An 18,517-nucleotide genomic window follows, 5' to 3' on the forward strand; every position below is an offset into this window, starting at 1 on the left:
CGGATCTGGATGGCAATGGCGCGCCTAGGGCGCCAGAAGATAGGCGAGGTTGATACATGGGATGCCTGTGTGGCGCGCCTGTGGATTAGCCGTGTTTTACTAATTTACTAACTCACTAATTTAACGGCTTTACTCTGCAGCCGTGGTGGTGACTTCTGACACAAAGGGGCCGTAAGGCATAGGCGCATAGGCCATGTGGAGCGGTTGTCTGCGCAATGAACGTTGTTGAGCAGAGCTTCACCCGGGTTCTAGTTGCCGTTGTCCGCCTGGTTGATAAGATGCCCAGCGAGAGCCACGACGTCCATCCATCGGGTGCCTCGATTTGAACGGAGAGAACAATTTTGGGCCTGACCCCCCCAGCTGCCAAACATGCGACGCACACGGTGTGTTTTACTGCTCTCCGCGCGTCCGGTGATCAAGATCAGCGTGATGGTTATCCAAGGATCCCCCACAACACACCATGTTCTGATACTGAACGCGTCACCGTCTGACTGCAGCGCTTAAGCGCTTGCATGGATGGTCCATGGACGGCAGCAGGTGGTGCACGCGGCGACGCCATCCCGCCCAGGAGGCCTCAGCAAGGGCATGTCAGCCCGGGTATGGCACGCGTGACTGACCCGGGACCCGTCCTCGTCACCGGGGGCCACTCTCGTTTATAATTTCCAGACCCAGCACGCACCCTCTCCTGTCTCTCTCTCTCGCACCCCCCATCCCCCCCGCATCCAACTGTGCATCCCTTCTCCCCCCACAGCTATCCCCCCCTCTAGTTCCCAATCGTCCCCTCCAGCAAACACGTGAGTCGTCTTGCTTCGTGCATGCGTGCGTTCGGCCGGCGGAGTATAGCGGACGGTGGGGCCGGAGACATCTGGCGACATGAGCGCCCCTGTCCCAAACCCATGTTTCCTCCATCGCCCCGTTATCGCGCTGGTCATCGACGGACATGCAGGCGGACACCGCACAGCTGCGGTCCACCGAGTCCGTGGGGTCAGGACTCGTACCCGCAAGTAAGGGCTACGGTCATGTCCGGGTCAGCGGCGGCCACCTAGCTGCCGACGGCACCGTCGTCGTCGTCGTGTCGTCGAGATTAAAAGCTTCTGCCTCCAGGTGGTACATACAACATTTGTTGACACTTTCTCTTACCACACAAACACACACAAACACACACGACTATGGATTTCGCATCACAGATACCCGACATGATCACGAACGCGGGCCGCGAGCTCGTGCGTCGCCTGACGGCGACCAGCAACACCCCGCTCCTGCCGTTTGTGCCCAAGTGGAGTGAGTCTCGGCACAGCAGCTGTGGTGGACGCGTCTCTTGGTTCTAACACACCTCAGTCAAGGTCATCTTCCTCTTCCTCATGGTCTGCCAGGCGCCATCGTGGCCGTTCCTGTGGCACCTCCGTGTGTGGTACTACCCTCTGCGCGCATACTACCTCGCATACACCAAGGGCCACATGGCGTACTGGAAGAACTGGCGCAAGGAGTATGTCGAGGCCGGCGGTCTCAAGGACATGCGCGTCAAGGTCTGGCGCCGTGCCCTCCTCGACGACTGCGACTACAACATGCACCTGTCCAATTCATGCTACGCCAAGAACTCGGACGCCGCCAAGATGAAGTTCTGCATCGACAGCTTTGCGCCCTGCTTCGTCACGGGTCTGCACATGGCCCTCGGCGCCAGCCACTGGAAGTACATGAAGGAGATTCCTATGGGATCGCAGTACCTCATGGAGACGCGTGTTGGCAGCTGGGGTGACAAGTGGTGAGTCCCAGAGCCGTTGCCGCTGGGTGGCGTTCTTGCCGCCGGCATGTGGGCTGCCTCTGCCTACGTGCCACCGGTAACATGTCAAAATGGCTACCGGTATCCGCGAAGGCGTCTTTTTCCAAGCGATAACACACTCGCTAACCCACTACCCAGGATTCACGTCGTCACCGAGTTTGTTATTTTCCCCAAGGGCGGCAAGCGCAAGGGCGGCAAGAAGGCCCCCGTCTCCGAGAAGGAGCAGATCATCCCCAACCTCTCCCTCCCTCCCTCTGGCACCGACACTCCCTCCTCGTCCGCCACCTCTGCCAAGGGACACACTGTCCCCCAGACTCCCGAGGAGGTCGTCCGTCGTCTCACTGCCGCCACCCGCTCCGCCAAGCCCCGTGCTGACGGCGGCGTCGTCGCGTGTATCGCCGTCACCGACTACTGCTTCAAGCAGGGCCGTATCACCATCCCTCCCCGCATCGCCTTTTACCTCTCCCTCCTGTCTGAGAACCCCGACAACCGCGCTGCCGCGCTCAAGATTCTCAACTCCAAGGACAAGGGAGCGGCGTTCGCCAAGGGCGGCTGGAAGGACGCCGTCGACGCCGACCAGATTGGCCGCGACGTCGGTCTCGGTCCTGACGGTACCCAGGACTGGGCCAACGAGGGCCGGTTTGCCATGCAGGCCGTGGACGAGAACCTTGCGTTGTTCTAAAGCGACACGCACACAGCCTTTGCACTGGCAGGGGATAATCTAGCTCTCTCCTTCAGGGAGCGCACCAACAACACCATACGCATGTGGGCATTCGCAACGCCGCACCATATAGACAACACACACACACACCTCAGTAACATCTCACCCAGCGCCGCGCGCTTGCGTTGTCCTCGCAGTGTACACCCTACAGTGCTCTGCCCCGGCAGCCCGGGAGGCAGCCATGGATACAATCCTATGCAGTATAATTGAACCAAAATGACGTGCTCTGGGCGTGATGCAGTTGAGAGCCATGGGACTGTGCTGACGTCGTGGGTGATATTGCATTCTGGAAAGTGGGGCGGTTGTGATGGTCGCAGCGGAGTGCTGTATGTAAACGCAGTATGCCACTTATGTGCGTCGGAGTGGGCTAGGACAGTGTGTTCTGCAAACCGAGTATAGCGATCATGTGCAACGGGCTGACCAACGATACTGTTTTTTCGCCACGAAACCGGACTAGATTTGATTTCAATCCTAATATCATTTGAATTGCGTTCCTTGCGTGCCGGCTCTAATACAGTCAACACACACCGTGTCCTGGCTGGCCCGTCATGCACCAACAGCATTTACACTTCACCTCTCATTCCGTCTGCCGCCTGTTTATCCCACAACAATCACCACCCTCACCTCCTCGCATCATGAGTAACGCGGAAGACGACTGGGAGAAGGTAAGCACCTCCATGATCAATAGACTGCATGCTTGTCGCTGACGCTTGTGTCTTCTCCTCTGACTTGTTCAAACGTGCGCGTTGGTCCCACTCCAACATCGGCCGACTGATGGCTTCACTGTATCCACATGCCTGATGATGCCCACCTACGCCCCACTCTCCCGACTTCTCCTACACCCTCGCCGTCATCCTCCAGGAGGACCTCGGTCCATCCCCGACCACGACGGCCACCGCGGCCGCCGCGCTGCAGCCTGGTGCTCAGCCGTTTCGCCCAACTGCTCCCACGTCGACTGCTTCTATCACCGCAGCGCCTGCCGCGTCTGTGACCTCAGCAGCCCCCGCTCCAGTGCGAGTAGCGGCCACCCCGACGATTCTTGCACGCCCCAGCCCTGCGACCGCGCCGCAACAGGGCCAGACCCCTACACCGCCCGGCGACGGTGATGACTGGTTTCGTGGCGCGCCGAGGCCGGCCAACAACCGACAAATCTGGGATAGCGCGTGAGTAGCATACCATCGGCGGTGGTGATGCTGCAATGCTGACCTGTGGTAGTAACCGCGCCGGGCCGTCGACCACCACCATTCTCCCTCCAGCCTCGGCCCCACCGCCCAAAATGCAGATCCTGAAGCGGCCGACGACCCAATCGCCCAAACCCACTAGCAGCTCCGGCACGGCCACCCCGAGCAAGAGCATCGAGCAGCGCGAAGAAGAATACCGCCTTGCGCGTGAACGGATCTTTGGTCCTGGAGGAGGATCGGACAGTGGATCAAGTTCGCCGGCAACAGCGACCAACGGCGGTGGCTCTGTTGGCATTCCACCTGGACCAGTCCCTCAGTCCGTGTCCATGGCTGGTCTGGCCGGTGTGGATCGCGGCGGCAGCGGCAGCGGTGGACGCCGGACGAACCCGGGATCCAGGAGTGCCAGCGGAAGGGGGTCGCCGAGGGTCGACGAGGCGGCGCTCGCGCGTGCCGTCAACCAACTGTCCATGTCTGGCGGCGGACCACCACTACACCAGCAGAGCCGGAGCGGGAACGGCACACCGTCCTACTCGCAGCAGATGGGCGGCGCCGGCCCCATCGGTGCTGGCCGGTTTGACGGCATCCCGCAATCGCAACTCCAACAACAGCACCAACAACACGTGTACAACCCACAACAACAAATGTACGGTGGCCAGAACACTGGCGGGTACCCGAATTACGGACCCGGACCCACTCCTGGAGGCTACGACCGCAACCAAGCCCGCCTCCCTGCCCGTCCACCCATGGCGCCAATGGGGGCTGGCGGTGTCCAGGTGACCGTCCAGCAGACGTCATACGCGTCCGTCCAGCAGATGCAGTGGGCGCGGGCGCAGGACGAGCACCAGCGACGAATGGAGCCCAAGCGATACGACGTCAGCACCACCACGACTGAGCAGTATTACGCCTCGGGAGCGTATGCGTATGGGCCAGGAGGTCCTGCGGCTCCCCAGCCCCAGCCCCAGCTCCAGCCTCAGCTCCAGTCCCAGTCCCAGCAAGGCGGATACCAGGGGCAAAGGTTCGGCGCCGGTCCTGCGGGTTCTGGTTCAGCCCCCGGCAGTGGGCCTGGTACACCAGGTGGTGGCCCTGCCCTGCGTGGGGGTATGTCCCCCGGCGTGCTTCGCCAGCCGCGTGGGCCAGGTGCCGGTAACGGATTCCGGAGCTAGAGAGAGGAGGTTCTAGATAGCGCACGTCTGTAGAGGCCGTAGACGACTAGGCATTTTGTCACTGATGATGAATGTGCCCCGCCGAGTCCCAATTGCGCATTGGAGTGGCAAGGGCAGGAGGCACCGTTGGGCAAGCAGACGCAGCGACGCTGGGCTGCGTTGCGCGTTTGACATGCCTGCTCGCTCCCTCTCATTCGACGTGAATGCAGATACACAATACATGCCGCCGCTTAACAGGCTGCTCTATCCCTAAATCCAATAACTCGCTCCTGGCGTAACACTCTAGGCGCGCTGAGCGGCACGCTTCTTCTTGTCGGTGCCGCTCTTGCCCTCGAATCCGGGACGACCCTTCTTGTCGCCCTTGTCACCGCGGTCGCCGCGCGACTTGTGGTCCTTCTTGCCTCCCTTGCCCGCCGCGGCCTTGGTCTTGTCCTTGATACCGAGACGCTTGTTGCGGCGCGCATCGAGGCGCGAGTTGATGTTGTCGTTGCGCTTCTTGATCGCCATGGCCGTGGACTTGTCCACAGTCTTCTTGCGCTCAACCCTGGGGAGAGTGCGTCAGTACATTGTGTGCGTGCGGTGTCGACGGCAGCTGTGCGTCGTCTCGACTCACCACTCCTTTCCGCTCTTGCCCTTCCTCTTCTCCTCGCGCTTGACGGCATTCTTGAGCACCTTGACCTGGTCGGCCACCTTGCCACCAGCAGCGCGCTCCTCGGCCTTGGCCCACCTCTCCTTCTCCTCAATCTCGCGGCGCTTCTCCTCGGGCAGCGAAGCCAGCTTGGCGTTGTGCTTTTCGAGGTGAGCGAGAGCCTGAGAAGGGTTGGAAAGCTTCTTGAGGGGAGCTCCGGAACGCTTGGTGGCGCTGGGGAGGGCGACCGAGGGGAACGAGATGCTGTCGTCGGGCTTGGGGAGGTTGGGGACGAGAAGCTGGGTCTGGGAGACAGAGTTAGTACAGTGTCGCAGGAGTTACACAGGAGTAACGCGACCACGTGCAGACGCGGCGGGTGTGGTTTGCGAAGCAACACGACCACCCGCCTCGCCGCCTCGTCGCTCGCTTCAGCTCGTGGTGGCTCACCTTGGCAGTCTTCGCAGTCACCTCCACACGGGCCTTCTTGCGCTCCTCCTTGCGCTCCTTGCGGCGCTTGTCGCGGATCTCACCGCGCCTCTGCCTGCGCGCGGCCTCGAGCGCATCGCGGCTCTGGGGATCCTCGTTGTCGTCGATACCACGGGCACGCTTGTAGCCGTCCAGCTTGGCGCGCATGCGGTCGCGCAGGTCGGTGATCGACGCCGCGGGAGGGAGCGCCGAAAGCGCAGGAAGAGCGGGAGGCAGCGCAGACGAAGTGGACGCCTCCTCGACCATCTCGACGTCGGCACCGGGCAGGTTGGACGGGTCGAGCTGTACAGTCAGTTGCTGCTAGAGGACGGGAGGGGCCTACCTTGTCCTGCTTGACCCTCCTCTTGTGCTCCTTGATCTCGTCACCAGTCTTGCGCTTCTTGTTCTTCATCCAGCGCGAGTCGAGCTCCTCCTCGGTGGCAGCGACATAGTACTGCTGGGGGATGAGGCGGAGCAGGGTAGAGAACGTGTTGTTGCGCTGCTCGATGGACGCAACGAGGGCGGGGTCGCGCGTGGGCGCTGTCGCGGTGGTGGCCATGGTTGGTGTATGTGGTGGTTGTTGGGAAGTGGCGACGGTGCAGAAATATTCATCAGGTACAGGTGGGTGGCATTTTGATTCCGTCGATGGCCATCTGGGCGGGCTGGATGTTTATTCTCGTGTGGAGGCAGGCAATGTTCTGATGCATGCGCTTTTCTTGCCATACTACAACGTCTCGCTCTATATCTATTGGGGGGGTGCATTATGGGACAGATCATTACCAAAGAGCAGCAACGGCCGCGAGGGTGACAATAGCCACAGCTGGCGGCAGCAGAGAAATCGCGCCGCTGGACGACGACGACGCCGCAGTGGCTCCGGTGTCGCTGGTGGAGGTTAACCCTTGCCTCAACTTTCAACTCACCCTGCGGGCCTCGACACGATAGAGACCTGTAGCACGGCGACAAGCCCATCAATGGCAGCGTAGCCGTCCTCTTCGACAGTAATGTTGTGGTTGATACCAACTAAAACGTTAGCCTTTCAACCAGTGTCGCTTTGACTCACTCGACGAATTCTGCAGAAGACCCGCGACATAGGTCACGTCCGTCTGGTAGGTGTAGTTGCCGTAGCTCGTCTGGCCAGAGAACGTCGATGCCGTAGTCACGTTTCTAGACTCGACGCTTGTCTGGGTAACATTGCCCACGAGCTCGTCGCGACCGAGGTTGTAGCCATCAGGCACAATGTCGTGTCCCTTGGCCTCGTCCATCTCCACCGACACCGCGAGGAAGAATGCCTTGGTCCCGTTTTGCTGCCAGTAGCGTAGATGCAGGCCGCCGTTGAACGTTTCTTTGCAGCTGCCGACGTATGGGTCGCCATAGTCCCACCTCAGGACGGCAACCTGGGTGACATTGCCGTCGCCGTCGCCGAGGTTGGCAGATTGAGTGTCGCCAAAGTGCACGCCGAGACACTCATGCGCAAGAAAAGTGGAGCTGGGAGGTCAGTGTGCTGACCGCGTAGAATCTGCAGCATACCTACAGCATGTAGTTTTGGAAGCCGCCATCATCGAGGCTGTCGACGAGGACCTGTGCGTCGGAAGTGCCAGACAGGATGACGTTGATGGGCTCGCCTTGGCCGGCAGGGTATGTGTTGTTGACAATCTACAGTTAGGATGCGGTGCTGCTACGCGCCCTTCACAGCTGCCTTACTCACTGTCAACATCGACCCGCCACCGTCGGCAGGGTTGTTGTATCCGTCTGCGCGTTTGGCGAACGCCTGGAGCGCCGGGGTGGAGGGCTCGCAGGGAGCTGACGCAGCGGCGAGCCATGGTGCGATTGCAAAGACCGCAGTGGCGAGGGCCAAGCGGGTCATGGTGAAGGTAGAGAGTGTGCTGGTGAACGAATGTGAGTGAAATGAGAGTTGCTGTCGAATGCTTGTCGGTTGATCGGTTGACGACCCCAGAATCCGCCGCTCAGGTCGCGTGTCACGCGTAGTCTCGATCGTCTCCTTGTCAACCACGTGCGGGTACGGAGGAATTCCGAGTTGCGTCGCCAAAAGTTCTATATGGGGTGCCTGTGTCGATGCTGTGGGGAAGCAAGGAAAGGAGTGTGAGATAATGGGACAATGTCAAGCGTTGGGACAGGACGATGTAAATTGATGGGAGCGATCCGTAGTCTTTCCTGATAATGAAAGTTGCGGCGGCGGCAGATGGCGTCAACACACCCCCGTCGGAGTTGATAACCGGCGTCTTTTCACACACTCGACATGGGCCTCCGTCATTCACGCATCGCTCTCGACCGTGGCCGAGCAGTACATTAATACAGCAAGCTCATGGTGGCCACCGTCTCAAAGCCTTTGTCTTGAAAGTCAGGAAGGCCATGCAACCAGCCCTCAGAATAGCCAGCCTCCGCACTTGCAGACGTGGCACAAGGAAACTGATCATCCGCGATTCTAATCTGGTACACGGGCCGTGAGGAGACAGCGATACAGCGAGCAACAGTCAAGAGCTCACAACTTGCACCACTTCGCGAGGAGACTGCTCCGATCAGACTTGCGAAGTCTCTGCAAGACGATGACGACCCTCCTCGGGGTTGCCTCACTCCCGCCCCATCGCTCTGGGTTAGAAAGGCACTGGATGTCATTAGGATCCACTTCCGAAGGAATACAAATGTCAGCAATGTTCCGGATAGCTCTGGCTTGCCCCTGGAATGGCAAGCACTCGAACGTCGAACACGACCTCGACCTGTTGCATACAGCCTCGTGCGCCTTGGGGGCACAGTAAACATCAAAATTAAACAAGACGCTGATCACCGGGGGCGATACTGGTCTGGACGATCATTGCCAAGTGGCGAAACCACTTCCTAACACAATCCACAGACATACAATGTCCCGACCGCTGCTAACGGCCTTGTACGCCTCCCACAGTCTCCAAAGTACAACCTTTGGCTTCATGAGATGCTACTTTATGAGTATACATGCAAGAAGAACGAGAGTAAACGCAAAGGCCGGCGTAAGGCGGAGGTATATGTAATTGGCGAGTGCTCCATGAGCCCTGGAGCAAAAGAAATGCCTGAGACCTTCTCGGACATCGCAGCCTCCGGCGGGGCTCGAACCCGCAACCAATCGATGCCTTAAAGGCAATTAAAAGTCGAACGCGATAGCCAATTTCGCCACGGAGGCCAGATGAAAGCTGACATGGTAGTTTGTTCAGGATGACAGAAAGTTCAACCTCCATTGGAAACTCATGTCGTTTTCGCCCATACCGTAGTTAGCGCTGGTCTTTTGGGTAGTCACATGTGAAGAGTAAGGAGAGGGGATGCATGGAAAACAGAACCCCTTATATACAGAGAGATCATAAGGGGTACGAGAGAACAACGGAGGATTGCCCTCGTTCTCCTGTCGTTCAGGCGACACTTCCGTGCCGCAAGAAATGTGCCACAGATGAGTCATAGAAGCTTCTGCCGAGAAGGGACTTCCGGAAATGTTTGACCCGTGCTCGGTCGGTCCTGTCAGCTTGAGGAGTGGTTGTCTGGATGCTTAGCTTAGAATTTCCGGTGGAGCATTGGGCTCGACTTGCCAACGGTGGTAAGCCGTGGCCGGGGAATGTTGTGTTGTCCGTGGTTCTCCGCCCGTCCGCCCAAATGCAACGTACGCTCCTCATCTAGTGTGTTTTCTCTATCTGTTTGCTTCCTAGTCTTCCCATCCTTCATCAGGTTCCTCTGCGAGATGTTATCGGTGTGTACGGTATCAATTCCACATTCATATCTAATAATTAATATATATATTTACTGTTCCTATCCTTCTTGTTGGATCCGTAATACTTAAGAGCAGCGGAAACTCCATTCACTAAGTAGCCGGCCTGTTTATTGGACTGCTGCTAACCACTTGCAAGCGCAAATAAAGAGAATAGGAGGTGGGTCATGAGTAGAAACTTCGCAATGCTTGCCGCCTTCATAGACAACACACGTGTGGGTGGCAGGAAGAAGCGACTTTCCGCCTTATTGTTGCGAATTGAACATCCTTTTTCGCATGCATGCATGCCTTCTGCGCCCGGTACCCACATCATTATACACAGACGTCAGCCGTGCACTTCGTGTAGGGGAGCATTCATCTGCACAGGGGACAGTGCCTACGGGGATCTCACGCCGTACCTGTGCTCTTTTGCGCCACTGTGGGACTTTTACCACAAGTGTGCCCAAAAAAACAGACGAAAATTCACCCAAAATAAAACTGTTCACCCTAGTCACCCGTCTCAACATTGACTATCTGACAACAATTGCAGAATGCACACCTATAGATATGCATGACGGCATAGCATGCACAAGTGTCATAATGCATGGCAGGGTGCCGCAGCAAGGAAATATGTTAGAAGGTCGGAGCGGTGCCATCCCCGGTTGGGCTTCTGCCACGAAGGTATTCACGACTTCTACGTTCAAACGACCGTAGAGTGAGTGGCCGTCTGCACACGCCCATCCACATGCCCGTTCAGATGATCACTTAAAAACCCATTGACATATACTATGCTTACAACCGTGACTGCACGGTAAAAACCCAAATCGTGTCCTGATATAAAAGTCTAATCTGCTCAAGCAGCCGCGGCAACCTGCGCGGGTGGCGCCGACTGGGTGGGCGCGCTCTTCCAGCCAAACCGCCTCCACAGCTCGTCGCTGACCCTCTTCTTCTCGACGGCCGCACCGCCCTCGCCGGCCATGACACTCTTGTTCTCAATTGCCCTGCGCGCAAGGAAGGGGAGCACCTCCTGGAGCTTGCCGTACGCAATGTACTTGAGGGCAATGGGAGGTCCGGGCTCGAACGCCTCGGCGACGCGGTCGGTAATGTCGTCGCGCATGCCGTAGAGCTGCGCGATGAAGACCCGCGAATTGAGGCCATCACGGAGACGAAGCTTGGACGATGGGCCGCGCACAGTCAGGCCATCCTTCTCCATAGAAGCAAGGACGAGCTCGACCGACTCGGGGTTGTGGGTAGCGAACACGGCGGAAAGGGCGAGCTCGGGGTGGTGGCCGTCCAGTTGACGCGCGAGGGTAGAGGTAATCTTCTGGACAGAGTCGTTGTAGGCCTTGTCGGTCGCCGGCTTGTCGGGCCAGATGGGGTCGGCACCGGCACGGCCCTCGACGCGCCACTTCTCGCGCTCGCGAACAAAGTACGCGCCACGGACGAGCTTGATGCCCAGGGCGTAGCCGTTGTCCTCCGAGTGGCGGATGGCGGCGTCGAGGAGGTATGGTGCACGACGGAGGTAGGACTGGTACGTGCCAAAGATGACAGGGCCGTTGAACGACTTGCCAGCGACGGGCTTGTTAAACTCCATCGACAGCAACAGAGTGAAAGCGTCGAGGGCCGGCTGGGTCGGGGCGAGCTCCGCATCGATCATGAGCTTGACGCCGAGGTCGGCTGCGCGGCCAGACAAGGTGCGCATCTTGGTCCAGAGGCCGTGGAGAGCCTCGAGGTCCGAGTCAGAGACACCGGGGTCGGCAGCGAGAATGCCGAGGGGCTCAAATGCGCCACCAACTGAAGGCAGAGATGCGAGACGAGACTCGGCAGGGTCGATGACCATGCCGTCTGACTCCTGGGGCACACCCGGGAAGGGCGCCGGGAGACCATCAATCACAACCTCGGACGACTTTGACAAGGGTCGGATTCGGCAAATGGTGGTACTGGCGCGCTCGAGGATGTCGGGGTCGATCAAGCCGGACAGCTTGATAGCAAAGGACGAGGTTCCAGTGAAGCCACCGGTGAGCGACAAGTGGCGCTCAAACTCTCCCAGTGCCTCGATGGCCGACTCGCACTCAGCCCAGTTGTGAGCCTGCGCGGCATGGTGTGCCTCCGCCAGACCGTCACCGGCCTCGGATTCGGCAGAGTAGTTGAGGACACCGCCAATGTTCTGCGCGTGCAGGTCGTTCATGGCGTTGATACACTCGGGCAGGTCCTCGCCAGCAACAAACTGGGCAAAGAAGGTGCGCCGCACCACCGCCTCGGTGATAGCCTTGAGTCCTGGGGCGGGCGAGTGGGTGAATGCGTGAAGGAGACCCGGGGCGGCGTCAATGAGACGAGGCCATGAGCATGCCGTGTACACAAAGTATGAGCGGAGGAGGGCAGATGTAGGGAGGGCGGCGATGTTGGTCTGGGGCTCGGGGTCGGAGCTGGGGGACACGAGAACGGCGCCTGCGAGAGCGACGGGAACGAGGGCCAGGAGTCCCAGGCGCGAGGAGCGAGGTGGAGCAGAGCTCGCGTCAGCCGTGGTGGAGATGGAGCGCACGACGGGGCGGCGTGGAAGAGAGCGGGCGCCCAGGGCGCCAACACGGAGTGAAGGGCGAAGGAGCATCGAGAATGCACAAAGCGTGTAGTGGGGGGATAGCTGGGAATACATCTCCCCACCCACCTGGCGCCTTTGTATAGCATCCCACAGAGTGTATCGCTTGCTTGCCTGTGGGTCGCATGTGGTGACGTTCGCATTGTTGCCACCAGCGCCGAGCGCCTACTTGGGCGGCTAGTTCGTACTGCATTTTGTGGCTTAGATCCGGGCGGATTAGCGCAGGTCATTAGTCGCGATTCATCCGAGGTTTAATCCATTTAGTAAAATGTCTAATCGTCTCGGGAAAGGGGGGCTTTCTTCGGTATGGCGCTTGCCACCATCTCTCCAGCCCTTGGCGGCAGCTGCACATGACCGCGGCAAGGAGAGCCCAGTCACGGTGTCTCAAGCATGTCTCGCGGAGCTGCCGGTGACAAAGAAAGGTGCGAGGACGCTTGGGAAGGCCGCGACTTTGCGGTGGTCGGCCGTCTGACGCCTCTGTGAGATAAGGGTGTTGGTCGGGCTTCGCGCGCCCTCTGTGCCGAACAGTCCCAGCTACACAACAATTGGACGCTCGTCTCTTCCCATCCGGGTGCCTGTCGGAGAGCGTGGGCGTGTCGGCGTGTCGGCGAGTGTTCCACAACAGGATGTCCAGTTGGCCGATGTCGGGCTGGTCGGAGCTTGCTAAACGGCGCGTAGCTCGCTGGACCGGCCGGCCACTAGGGCACTTTGGACGCGTCCTGGTCACGGATGGGTGAATTGCCATGTGGCGAGAGAAGGACAGTGTACTGGTGAGCATGGGTGGAACGTCGGGTGAGTGTATCGGGGGTGGGTGCGAGACACAGGCCGAAAATGTGTTGTACGGACAGACACATGGATGCCACACAAACAACAACAATCGGCTTGGCAATTTGCTTCCGCTCGCGATCTATTTGCGGGTGTGCAACAACAAAATCTCGACGTCCCACCATCTCCATCGCATGCACCCACGCCATGTCCGCGGCCAACGGCCATGCACAGCCGACTCAGCAGGTAGCATATGCCAATGTGGATGACGACGACGACGACGAAGACCTTGACCTCCGACGTCTCGCGTCCACGCGCTCGCTCGACCCAGAGCAGCCCGTTCCCGACGAACCACCACGGCCTCCCTCCCGTGTCGACGAGGACAACGCGCCTCCGCCAGCGGAAGAAGTGACACCACTACGCCTGGGAGCGCACTATGCTGTGCTAATCCTTGCCGCCATGCTTGGCACTCTGATCCGATTGGGACTGGACGCGCTTGGGGCGTGTGAGTTGGATGGCGTCGATGGTATTCCAGCTGACATTCAGACGACGGCGCCGCCATCTTTCCTCTCGCGTGGGCGCAAGGGGTGGGATGTGGGATCATGGGTCTTGCATTGGCGAGGAAGAACCAGATTGTGTGGATGTGAGTGATTCTCTGAGAGTGTGGGGCAGCTGGGGCGTGAGCTGACGGCCAGTTACCCACCGATGTACACTTTCTTCACGACCGGTAAGTGGCAACGATGGCCTTCCCCATCTTGGTAGATGCACACGTAGCGGAAGGCAGTGGGCTCCTACTCTTGGGAACCAGTGAGACTCTGCTCCAGCTGTGATGTCTCTCAGTCCACAGCTGGTAAAGGTTGAGCGCTCTACAAACTTCAGCGACACTTCACCCACTCCATGGCCAGAGCTGACGACCAGGCATCGCGGGATCCGTCACGACGTTCTCATCGTGGATGCTGGAAGGCTATGAGGCATTTGCCAACTTCAACCACTATGACCGAGGCGGATTTCACAATGTGAGTTACTAGTTTGTTGGCAAGCATGAAACTCACGGCCGACAGGCGGTCGACGGTATAGCGTACTCATTTGCGACCTTTGCCATCGCCATCGCCTGCCTCCACTTGGGCCAGTTCATGGGCCGCTGCCTCCCGCGCATCCCTCGCCCCGAGGCACTCCACACCGTCTCCCATCGGTCGCCGTTCCTTGACAGTGTTACATTCCTGGTGGCATCACTGAGCTACCTCGTCGCGTTGATCATCTACTTTTTCGCTCCGCACCCGTGGCGTCACCGCGCCGTCTTTGCGATCCTGTTAGCTCCACCTGGCGCCATGCTGCGGTTCTTTCTCGCCAAGATCAACACCCGCGCGGCGTTTATCGACAGGTTCCCTTTGGGAACGTTCATTGCCAACATGGTCGCCACGCTCGTCCTCGCTGGCGTGGTGGCCGCGCAGCATCGCCCGGCAGCTGGCAGCTCGGCTGTGCGGTGCGACGCGCTGTACGCTCTCCAGCAAGGGTTTTGCGGGTGTCTCTCCACCGTGTCGACGTTCGCCGTGGAAGCCCGTGCTATTAGGGGCAAGAGGTGGAAGTGGATATACGTCCTCGGCAGTGTGGTCCTGGGACAGGTGTTGGTCCTCGCGGTGCTTGGCGGGGTGGGATGGGGTGTAGGGTATGTGGACGTTTGCACCGGGTCGGATTAGACGAGACAATCTTTCATTACTGCGCTTACAGCATTATATTTAGAATTGCGGAGCAGCTGTTGTATATGTTATAGGGTCCAGCTCAAAGAGCCACTCTGCATCGCCATATCGCCAGCAGCGAGGAGCCAAGACTGGGATGGCAGGCGACGGTAATGGGCGGGGGCCGTAGCTAGCCGCCGGCCGAGCGCGGTGCGAGCGTCGTTATCGGCCATGTCCGTGGCTGGTTTCGGACCACCTCAGCACGCGGCGGACTTTCCGCGTGAAGCTCCAATACAGCAGTGCTTGCGTGGGCGATGGGACAGAAGTCAGTGGTCAGAAGAGCTATGACGGGGTCAAAGAGACGTGTGTCGTGTGATGGGCGATAAGATGGGAACTGGCGGCTTCGTGGCTACGCGCGGTGACGTCAGCCACACGATGAGCAGTGATACCTAGACTTGCGGGCCGTGTTCACTCCAGACAACAGAATCGGAGAGGAATACGAGGTGTGCATGCTCACTGGCCATGAAAGCTTCCTCGCGTGCAGCGGTGTCATCGGTACTTTGTGCTTTCTGGACGACTTGTTAGGTACAGTTGGGACACAAAAGTTCACCCATCCGGCTTACCACGCTGACATCGTTTGTCCAACCTGCACGCTCGGTCAACGGTGATGCATATTGTCGCTCGACCTATATGTAGTGAGAACACGACCTGAGACGCACAACTCGTTCGCTATGTTGTTCTCTGCGCGCCACTGCATCGCCACCGCTCGCGGCAATGTGCGGACCAGGCACAACGCACCCAAAGACTTGGTCAGTGTTTCGCCGCTTACGCGTCCGTTGCCCGTTGCGTCCGCGTCGGTTCCGCTTGGGTATGAACCATGGGCGGGACATGCAACCACTGTGCACTGGAGTTTTGGAACTGGACAGACCATGGACGACAAGCCAGCTCGCACGATGCCCCGCCAGCCCGACGTCGACGAGGCAGCACCGCGCCGAGAAACGGCACACGACAGCCAGACTCGCGAGCCCGCCGCCGCCGCCGCCACAACCGACGATACATTGCGCTACCACAACGTAGACTCGGACACGGACGAGGAATGGCATCTCCTGGACCTCAATGACGAGGAGGAGGAATGGCAGCTCTTGGACCTCATGGACGACCTGGCCACGGAGCGCCACCTCGATACCGACGAGTCCACCAGCGACATTAGAGTAGTCGCCGGCCGCGACACTGCTCCGCCAGTCCCTCAAGGCGAGAAACGCCGGCCCCTGCTAGACCTCATGGCCGAGCTGGGAATGGAGCGCGTCGTCGAACTTCCAAGCGCAACACAGACACAGGAGGCTGGAAACGGTGCACCGGGCCCGCGGGTCGTCCTCTGGCGCAAGCGCGCCGACGCCGGCGCCATCGATGCCCCGACGATTGCCCAGGTGCTTGCGCGGCGATACCCGACCGCGCCAGCTGCGTGGCTCGAGCTCCGTGCAGCCCACGCGCATGACCACGCGCGTGCTCGGGCGCAGAGTGAACACGGCGAGCAGCTGGCCTCGTCGGTGCCGGACTCGGATATTCCAGCGCAAGAACGGACGCAGCAGCGGCTCGAAATAGCGTCGCCTCAGCAAGACACTCGTGGACCTCGGATCGTCTGCTGGCCACGACTTGACGCAATTGGCAGCACCAGCCTGGCCAACCCAGCTGCGTCGTCCTCGCAACCCGACAGTCTCAGTGAGGAGCTCAACGCGCTTGATATCAAGGTGCATCGCAACGATCCCGGTCGGCACAGCGCCGTGCTTGCTCTTCCGGCCTTGGTTTCGCCAGGCATCACTTGGTTCGGGAGGGACAGAGACGGAGACGGAGACGGAGACGGAGACGGAGACGGAGATGCCGCCAGGGCTGGGCCCATTGACCTGGCCATGTCAGACGGTACCCCGGACGTGTCGACGAGGATGCGGGACATGGTGCGCGCCATGACTGACCGAGTCGAGGCGCAACAGGCTGCAGCCCGGGCGCGCGAGGAACATGTCCACCGCACGGCTGCGGCGTTCTTGCGCCGACCGGCACCCGCCAGCTGTCCCCGGATCGTACCCCATGGCATGGCCAGAACGCACTTTGCACCAAAGGCCGAGGCGACTGACGAGGATTAGCATCGCGACCAGTAGCATTAGTAGAGCTTGTATAGCCTGGGTGTGCAGAAATGAGAGTACATTCGCCAGGAGGAGGGCAATCTAAGGACACAGTAACACGCCCGAGTGAATCTGTGCCACTATCCTTGGACGGCACCCGAGCACCTAGCGTCGGCCCCAGTCCCACCAGATGGCTTGTGCGCCCTCTGTGATCTGTGAGCTGTGGGTGTGTGTCTGGAGTGGCCCTTCTGGAATTTGCCCCCACCTACCCGTTCGCAACTATCACTTCCTTCCTGGTGGTGTCACTCCATCACTCCACACCACCACTCATCTCTGACCACAACCCCACAGGTTCAACATTACTTTGAGCACAGTTGTCACAGTCGTGAGTTCCTTGTCGACTCTGGTATTCTGGAACTCGGGGCGTAGTTATCTCGGCAGCGCTGACTTTGCCAGACACAACCTCTCAGCATGCTCTCCTACGCTGAGGTCGCGGCTAGCCTCTCGCTCTCGCAGAAGGTATGCAGGTCCATCCACCCTATTTCTAATGTTATAGAGCCCAGGCAAACTTTCAAAGCCCAACATCTGTAACCGTGTGAGTGTCTAAAGCACATTAGTGGTGAGGAAGGACTGACCTGGTACAGAAGAGGGTACGCCGCACGCCAGTTGACTCAGCTTTAGCCTTCTGACGGTCGTTGCAGATGGCCACGGAAGATGATGTCCTCAACGCTTGCCTCTCGGATCCCAAAGACTCTGCGGGCTGGCAGACGGCAGTTTGTCGCCACACAAGACAGACCTCCCCCCCCCAAGGTGCGCCTGGTCGCGAGATGGAAGCTTACCTCGTCAGTCTCCTTTGCAACCAGCGGTACCTCTTCGCCCGACCCTCGGTAGCCGCGGTGTCCGCGGTGGCGCAACGTTCGGTCTGCTTTCAGCTCGCGACCGCAAAATTATCCTTGACATCGAGGCCACGGGCGTTTCGGTCATCAACGTTATTGGTGAATTGGTGACGGAAACTGCCTGTGGCGGTCAGTTTCGGATCAGCTGTACGTCCACCAATCGAGGATCTCTCTGTCGAAGACATCGTCATGGGCCTCGACCACCAGCGGCCACCGGCACAAGGGCGCATACATCTTGCCAGTCGATCCAGTTGTACCGACCAAGGCTCGACCACTATGGAAGCGAGAACAACAAGCTGCACGAGCGAACCTGCCTCACATGGCCCGACCAAAGCACTCACTTGGTTTCGGGCCAGACAGAGACAGAGATAAAGACAGAGGCAAGAACACGTCGTCCAGCACACGGCTGCGGCGTTCTCGGGTCGATCGGGGATCGTTCGTCACCACGCACTTCACCACTCTGACACTCGAGACGGACAGCGTGTATTGAGCCGACGAGGACGATGATTCCGTGGCCCCACGTTGGATCTGTGGGAGACCAAATCAGTAGAAACGCCACAATGCGAGCTAATGACAAAGGCTCTGTGGGCTGCTTGCAAGAGTACATTGGCCAGTCGGCCAAGTTTGTCTCTGCCTGTGTGTGTGTGTGTGTGCACTCTTTTCCAGAGGAAAGTTGATCGCGATAAAACTAAAAACACATGCGTACAAAAACGACCAAGTACCACCAAGGACCTAAACTCGAATTTTCCTCTCCTTTTTTTGCTTTCCTTTTTTGCTGTTTTGTATATCTATCTCATTTCGATTT

At 59.1% G+C, this 18,517-nt stretch overlaps 7 protein-coding genes and 1 non-coding gene across 8 annotated transcripts; 4 read left to right on the top strand and 4 right to left on the bottom strand.

Moving 5' to 3' along the window:
- Positions 1–1,196: 1,196 nt before the first annotated feature.
- EHS24_002284 (uncharacterized protein) lies at positions 1,197–2,462 on the top strand (the record flags this gene model as incomplete). The annotated part of the gene is made up of 3 exons (XM_028618027.1): positions 1,197–1,281; positions 1,339–1,762; positions 1,919–2,462. The coding sequence occupies 3 exons, from the start codon at positions 1,197–1,199 to the stop codon at positions 2,460–2,462; spliced, it is 1,053 nt and encodes a 350-aa protein (XP_028473705.1).
- A 674-nt stretch (positions 2,463–3,136) lies between these two features.
- Positions 3,137–4,845, top strand: EHS24_002285 (uncharacterized protein; the record flags this gene model as incomplete). The annotated part of the gene is made up of 3 exons (XM_028618028.1): positions 3,137–3,166; positions 3,363–3,664; positions 3,717–4,845. 3 exons carry the CDS (start codon positions 3,137–3,139, stop codon positions 4,843–4,845), a joined length of 1,461 nt encoding a protein of 486 aa, XP_028473706.1.
- Positions 4,846–5,127: 282 nt separating this feature from the next.
- EHS24_002286 (uncharacterized protein) lies at positions 5,128–6,497 on the bottom strand (the record flags this gene model as incomplete). The annotated part of the gene is made up of 4 exons (XM_028618029.1): positions 5,128–5,389; positions 5,459–5,778; positions 5,921–6,241; positions 6,282–6,497. The coding sequence occupies 4 exons, from the start codon at positions 6,495–6,497 to the stop codon at positions 5,128–5,130; spliced, it is 1,119 nt and encodes a 372-aa protein (XP_028473707.1).
- A 217-nt stretch (positions 6,498–6,714) lies between these two features.
- On the bottom strand, positions 6,715–7,802 carry EHS24_002287 (uncharacterized protein; the record flags this gene model as incomplete). The annotated part of the gene is made up of 5 exons (XM_028618030.1): positions 6,715–6,820; positions 6,859–6,958; positions 6,999–7,423; positions 7,470–7,591; positions 7,644–7,802. 5 exons carry the CDS (start codon positions 7,800–7,802, stop codon positions 6,715–6,717), a joined length of 912 nt encoding a protein of 303 aa, XP_028473708.1.
- Positions 7,803–9,022: 1,220 nt separating this feature from the next.
- Positions 9,023–9,110, bottom strand: EHS24_002288. The gene has a single exon. It is a non-coding gene; the product is annotated as a tRNA-Lys (tRNA).
- Positions 9,111–10,515: 1,405 nt separating this feature from the next.
- On the bottom strand, positions 10,516–12,270 carry EHS24_002289 (uncharacterized protein; the record flags this gene model as incomplete). Its single annotated transcript, XM_028618031.1, has 1 exon — positions 10,516–12,270. The coding sequence occupies one exon, from the start codon at positions 12,268–12,270 to the stop codon at positions 10,516–10,518; it is 1,755 nt and encodes a 584-aa protein (XP_028473709.1).
- Positions 12,271–13,230: 960 nt separating this feature from the next.
- Positions 13,231–14,720, top strand: EHS24_002290 (uncharacterized protein; the record flags this gene model as incomplete). The annotated part of the gene is made up of 5 exons (XM_028618032.1): positions 13,231–13,528; positions 13,570–13,666; positions 13,719–13,750; positions 13,942–14,039; positions 14,085–14,720. The coding sequence occupies 5 exons, from the start codon at positions 13,231–13,233 to the stop codon at positions 14,718–14,720; spliced, it is 1,161 nt and encodes a 386-aa protein (XP_028473710.1).
- Positions 14,721–15,628: 908 nt separating this feature from the next.
- On the top strand, positions 15,629–18,202 carry EHS24_002291 (uncharacterized protein; the record flags this gene model as incomplete). Its single annotated transcript, XM_028618033.1, has 7 exons — positions 15,629–16,447; positions 17,273–17,335; positions 17,373–17,411; positions 17,461–17,466; positions 17,518–17,589; positions 17,664–17,819; positions 18,185–18,202. 7 exons carry the CDS (start codon positions 15,629–15,631, stop codon positions 18,200–18,202), a joined length of 1,173 nt encoding a protein of 390 aa, XP_028473711.1.
- Between the last annotated feature and the right edge of the window lie 315 nt (positions 18,203–18,517).

Source organism: Apiotrichum porosum (genome assembly GCF_003942205.1).
Source record: "Apiotrichum porosum strain DSM 27194 chromosome Unknown scaffold_12, whole genome shotgun sequence".
NCBI lineage: Eukaryota > Fungi > Basidiomycota > Tremellomycetes > Trichosporonales > Trichosporonaceae > Apiotrichum > Apiotrichum porosum.